The sequence below is a fragment of the Schistocerca nitens genome, chromosome 1 (genome assembly GCF_023898315.1).
Source record: "Schistocerca nitens isolate TAMUIC-IGC-003100 chromosome 1, iqSchNite1.1, whole genome shotgun sequence".
Taxonomy (NCBI): Eukaryota; Metazoa; Arthropoda; class Insecta; order Orthoptera; family Acrididae; genus Schistocerca; species Schistocerca nitens.
Genome location: NC_064614.1, coordinates 428,510,802 through 428,517,287, shown reverse-complemented (window position 1 = coordinate 428,517,287; position 6,486 = coordinate 428,510,802). Strand labels below are relative to the sequence as shown.

Genomic DNA, 6,486 nt, shown 5'->3' with positions numbered 1-6,486 from the left:
TTTTTCAAGATGTGGGTCTGTTCCTGCACGTAATTTATTCTTTATCTGGATCCACTTGGGATCATTGTCCTGCAATATGGCTAACTTCCTGCACATGTTTTTGTAGTAAGATGCAAATGTACCGTCATACATGAGTAAAATTTTGAAATCTGATGTTTGTTCTGTCACATCTGAAAATTCTTGTAGGCCTTGTGGCAAACGAGATAGAGCATCGGCTATAATGTTGGGTTCTCCTTTTATATATGTAATATCAAAATCATATTCTTGTAGTGATGCACACCAGCGTCCAAGACGTAAATGTAATAACTTGCATGATAGCAGGAAAGAAAGAGCTTGATGATCAGTATAAAGCTTAGTACGTTTTCCCCATAGAAAGTAGCGAAACTTGCGAAATGCCCATACTATGGCAAGTGTTTCGCGCTCGGTCACTGAATATGACTTTCGGCATTCAGTGAGCGTGCGGCTAGCAAAACTTATAGGTTTGATGATTGTTTGTTCATTTTCTACATGAATTTGGAATAAAAATGTTCCGAGCCCATAGGAACTTGCATCTGTTACTAGGCAAAAGTCTGACGTCATGTCAGGATGACATAACAACGGTGCATCAACTAAAGCATTCTTAATCACTTCAAAATCTGTCTGACAGAACTCTGTCCATTTCCAAATATTATTTCTTTTGAGTAAAGATAGAAGATGTGGACTGTTAAGAAGGTGGTAGGGTACAAATTTCATAAAGAATGAAGATAGACCAAGAAAGGCTTTGAGTTGTTTACGATTCTGTGGGGATGGAAAATTCTTTATTGCATCAATTTATCTTGAGTCTGGATAAATGCCTTCAGTTGATATGATGTGACCAACGAATTTGATTTCTCTCCTCCCTAATTTCGTCTTTGATAAATTGATAGTGACACCTGCGTCAGAAAATTTAGTCAGAAGTTGCTTCAAAAGATTAACATGTTCTTCCCAAGTAGTGGTGGCAATGACAATGTCGTCAACATAATCTGTGATTTGCGATAACAATTGTGGTCCAAGAACAGCATTTAAGGCTTCAATAAATACTCCAGCACTCACTCGTATACCAAAGGGTAGAACACAAAATTGATAACTACGTCCCTCACATAGAAATGCAGTGTATTTACGACTGTTTTTATGGAGGTTCACCTGCCAAAACGATGAGCGGAGGTCGATATTGGTTCAATACTGTACATTATGAAATTTTAAAAGTTGTTCTTCCAAATTAATAGGTCGTGTGTTGATTGGGATTATAACTTTGTTAATTTCTCGTGCGTCCAGCACTAACCTTACACTACCATCCTCTTTATTAACTGCTAGGATCGGACTGCAATATGGTGAATGTGACCTTTCAATGATACCCCAAGCTTGCATTTTTTCAATCTCTTTCAAAACTGCGGGTTTCTTTGACCAAGGAATATTATAATATGTTCTACAGTATGTTTTGTGTGGTTTAACATCCATCTCATAAGTATAGCCTCTAATAATTCCAGGTTTCTCCACAAATACCTCAGCAAATTGCTGCAAAACTTCAAGTAATTCAAGTTGTTGTTCCTTTGTCAGATATTCAGATTCTGTGCATTTTTCATATAAATCATTAGGTTTAATTCCCTCAGCTACAGCTTCATTAAAAGTTAAATCACATATGTTTGTTGCTGGTGGATACACAAAATGTAACTGTTCAAACTTACCTTGTTTACTGTTTAAGTTTTTACCCTGTGTTAACTCTATTGTCAGTTGTTGTTGGTTTACGGTTAAATGACATTTCCCTTTTCCTAAATCTATGATTGCTTGATATTCATTCAAAAAGTCAATTCCTAATATGCAATGCATAACTAATTTGTCTACTACCAGAAAACTGTAATTGAGTGGTATATTTGAAAATGTGAAGTTAATTAGTGCTTGAAATTTCACATTCTTTGATTTGTTACCGGTGGCACTTATAATGTGACAATTCTGTACTGGCAATGTTTGAATGTTCATTATTTGTTTGAGTTCATTATATAAGGACATTGAAATGACACTTGCTGCTGCTCCTGTATCTAACATTACTTCCACTTCATAACTACCAATCATAACTCGTGTTATAGCCTGAATAATCTTCTTTGTTTTACTGGTACTATTAAAATCTACATCCTGATATAATTCTTTTTCTATTTTCTTACTGTCATCATATCGGAGAAAACAAATCGTCGGTTCCGTTGCGCTCTGCTCCCTATCGACCGTAACTTGAGCGCTTAGCTCGGTCGTCGTTCGTTTTCCGGTAAATTCGGTTGTTGCTGCGGGTTGGGCTCATTGCCCTACTCAATAATATTTACATTTCTGTCGCACGTCACCCAAGTATCAGCTGTTTTGTTGTTGACATTAACTCGCGTCACATTGGGAGTTCCGTTAGGTAGGAATTGAGGGTTGCTGTATTGCATGTGTCGTGGCGGTGGTCCATTGTGATTTCCCCATACATTATTTCGCCCATGACTGTAACTGGTATTGTCATTACTGTTATTCCTGCAATACATGTTTGGATGTTGTTGGATGTTGTTTCTCTGAAAATATCCTGGATGGTACCTAGTATCCTCTCTTCTTTGATCTCTATGATTTCGGTTCCTTCTTCTGTTGTTGTTATTTTGAATATAACTGTTATTGTTCTGATTGTAATTACTGTTCAGGTAACCATTATAGTAATAATTACTGTTTCCTTGCCAATGCTGCGAGTTGTTTCTCCTAATATTTAATGGATTTGTCCCAGTGTAGTGCGAATTGTTTCTTTGAGTGTTTTGTCGTGGTGTCGGGGGTGGATTCCAATAGCCTCTATCATTTCTACTGTGCATATGCGAATTGCTTGGATGGATCGGATACAATTGATTGAAATTTCTGATCTCATCTCTGTAAACAACATCTATCTCATCAAAATAACTGAAAAAATTCTTTATGTTGTCCTCGGACACTCCTATTAATTTATCATGGTAAGGAAATGGTAAGTGGCTTTTACGTGTTCTAATTACGTCTGGTAAATCTGCTGGTTTTGTCCAATATAATGTTTTGTCTAGGTAGCATTCCAAGTATTGACGTAAAGTCTCTTTCTTCGGGTTGTAAATTTCTGGATTGTATACTTCTCGTTTTAAACTTTGCTGTTCTGTGATTGGCCAGAATTCCTCAAGAAATGCTTGTTCAAACTGTTCAAATGTTAAACATCGTCTTTTCATTGCTGCTCCCCACTTAGCTGCTCTTCCAAGTAACAAATTTGTAACATATCGAATTTTATCGGCTTCTAACCAATGTCTCGGGAAAATACCATCAAAAGAGCGGATGAAAACAATCGGATGCACTTTGTCTTTCTCATCACATGAAAATGTCTGAAAGTATCCATGTCGTACTAATGTTTCATCAGCTACTGCCGATGGTATTATGGGCCCTGCATTTTGTGTCAAACTGTGCATAGTATGTGGTGATGTCTGATAGTAATTTTGATCTTGTGGTAGCATTGAAAATGTTTCATTGGGATTTGTATCACTCATTGGTAATTCTATTTTCGGCTGTGTGCTAGGTCTAGCATTATTCAGATTCTCATTTGTGTTTTGGTTGCCTGTTATGGGTTTTGGTATCACTGACAAACTTGGTATTACATTTTCTTTAAGTTTACGTACCTCTTTCTGAATATTATCTGTTTCTCCCTTTACTTGTTCCTTTGTCTTGTCTAAACTGATCTGTGTCATTGTCTCAAACTTCTCGTCTAAATAATCATCACATAATTTGCATTCATGTACAAGTTTCTCTGCTAGAGTTGTGTCAAAAAGATGCTACATCTGCTCTGTCATCAAGTTTTTCTAACTTTTCCTGTAAGGATTTCTGCTCCAATGTTACATCATTTACTCTGTCTTAAAGGTCTGTAATCGTCAGGTCTAAGTGTTCTTGGTTTGTTTTTACGGAATTATGTGACTGTCGTAATTCGTCAACTTGGGTACTGGTTTTCTGTTGTTCAAAAACTACTGTTAACAATTTCTCATTACATCGTTGTAAGTCAGTTTTTGTCTCGTCACTGAATTCCACAAATACCTTTTCTTGTCTCGTAACCTTGTCTGATAAGTCAGTAAATTTCCTTTCAAGACTACTGGTGGTTTCTGTCAAGTCGGCAATTTGTCTCGATTGTTTTTCAAAATTTTATTTTATGTCCCGTATCAGTTCATCGAATTTAGTGTCAAATTTCCCAATGTCACGATTTAAATTGTCATTTTTCTCGTCTAAAGCGTCAAATCTTTTGTCAAATTTTCTGTTTTGGTCACCAAGTAACTTCAGAACCTGGTTGAGCATGTCAGAGTCCTGTGTCTTAGTTTCGTCATTTTTTCGTGTCTGATTGATGTCTGGTTCTGAAGTTGACGTTGTCAATGTCGCGTTTTGTCGCGTAGTACTCACTCTCCATTCGCCTGTATATCTGTTTAAATATAGGGGTTGTTGTCTTAATCGATCCGGTAAAATTATGTCTTGAACATCCTCACAATTAAGTTCAATATTCATTTGACTGTTGGACATGTTTTGCAATGTGTCACTTTCACTAAGCTCGTCCGCGGAAACAATTTCTACGCGTCTAGCGTCCATCTTGCGGTTTTATTAATTAATTGCAAATAAAATTTTCCAATGGCTAAAAAAAAATTTAAAATATGATATGTTGAAATCTGAAATTTCTTTTATGGAAATGGATATTTCGATATGATTTTTAATTAGAAATTGAATTATTATTAAACTGGTACTGAAATTTCCCTCTCACAAATGAATGACTGTGAATATGCTCTTCACTTATCATTTGCAATAATAGTAAATCAATTTTAACTACAATTTGAAAAAATAATTTCGAAATAAATGGATCAGAGTAAAGAAAGTACAGATGGCTGCTTGAAACTGGAAAAAATCTAAATTTCTGTACTCACAATTTTTTTTCAGTCTTATGTTGCAAATGTAGCGTCAAATGTACAGTTTTCAATCCAAAATTTTTCTTTCGCGTCTGTGCAAATTATTTTATGGAACGTTATCCTTTTTCCTTGTTTTTTTTACCAAATTAATTTCCTCAGCATGAAAATGAAAATTAAAACGAATTAATAACAGGGAAAACAATATCGTTGTAAATTTCATGCACGTAACATTACAATTGAAATGAATGAGACTTAGTCCAAATTCATTTTCTGATGCTATTAAGTGGTTAAAATTAGATCAAATGTCCAAAATTTATAATAATTGCACCTGTATCAAATCCGGAGATTGTAAGTCCTGTCACCAGGACGCCAATTGTAGTGTTTCCTTTTCCTCGTGGTTCTGCCATGAAAAATATAAAATAGAAAATCTGATTGGGTTTTGAATTTTGGTGGTTTCAGTTATGGATAAGGCGGACTTCGTATTATTGATTGAGATCGTGCTGTAATTTGACCGTGCATGGCAGACCGGGTCGCCAACACTACAAAAAGCGACTGTACGGAAATAGCATCAGAAACTAATTGAAATTTACCTTATAATCTTGTTAGATACGCAGTATTAATTACAATATAGTCTTCATGGCTGTCCTCCTAATTTCTCTTGTAGGACGACCCGTCTTTCACTTTTCTCCGTCTGTTGAAAACTTCTTCAAGTTGTCACTGTCATGATCAATTTACAAATTTGGCGATAACCACCTCGAATCACTATTGAAACAACCTCGCTTTGTAATATAATTTTAATTTCCACCCAAAAGCTCATTCAACACATCGCCGCAAAATACACGTCTTTCGTATGAAGACAAGAGAGAGAGAATAATCAATTAGTTTTTATAAACAAAAACCTACGCAAAAAGTAAAAAGAGGAATAAAATTATTTATAAAAATCGGTCGCTGGCGCAGCGCTCTTCTGCGTGCGCGATCGTAAATTATATCTTTGTATTGGCGGAGGCGCGGTAGTCAAAGTACCATTACAGCATACACGATCTCAGTGCCTATTTCCTCTTCCTGTGATTGTCAGTTCCGTGGGTGTTTGCAAGCATGATAGTAGGGCAGAAGAATTGTATTCGAACGTCAGCAATGTACTGTATTTTGATTTGCTTTCTCTGGCGTTTGACTTGACAAGGTCTACTGAGTATTGTTGGTCGTTCACAACGAAATGACACTTCCCCTTACAAATGTCAATTTGTGCTTGGTATTTCCTAATGGTGTCTATGCTGATAAGGTAGTTAACTATTAGTCTTTCAACCACAATAAAAATGCATTACAAAGAGAAGCTATCAATTTGAATAGGAATCCTTGTCTGCAATTTTACGCCTTTAGACTTATCTCCTACAGCTATTAGGATTTTACAATTTTGCACTGGGGGCGTCGATATGTCACCTCGTTTTTGGTAATTGTTCAAGCCGATCCTGTGAAATTATATTCTTGGTAACTCCAGTGTCCAGTGCTATCGGTACCCTTAGACCAAATATTTGTGCTTTGATTACTGCCTGTACTGTGTCTTCATTTTCAT

The 6,486-nt window shown here is 36.1% G+C and overlaps 1 protein-coding gene across 1 annotated transcript; it reads right to left on the bottom strand.

Annotated features, from left to right (window-relative positions):
* Positions 1-2,312: 2,312 nt before the first annotated feature.
* Positions 2,313-3,725, bottom strand: LOC126251830 (GATA zinc finger domain-containing protein 14-like). Its single transcript, XM_049952532.1, has 2 exons — positions 3,443-3,725; positions 2,313-3,025 (listed from the first exon to the last, which is right to left on the bottom strand). Exons 1-2 carry the CDS (start codon positions 3,723-3,725, stop codon positions 2,313-2,315), a joined length of 996 nt encoding a protein of 331 aa, XP_049808489.1.
* Positions 3,726-6,486: the final 2,761 nt, after the last annotated feature.

What these genes read in the sequence shown, in the direction of transcription:
- LOC126251830 (XM_049952532.1), bottom strand. Translation starts at nt 3,725, where the DNA reads ATGACACAGATCAGTTTAGACAAGACAAAGGAACAAGTAAAGGGAGAA. An exon ending in ATCACCACATACTATGCACA is followed by an intron (nt 3,026 to 3,442) that starts GTTTGACACAAA and finishes CAAAACCAGCAG; the next exon opens with ATTTACCAGACGTAATTAGA.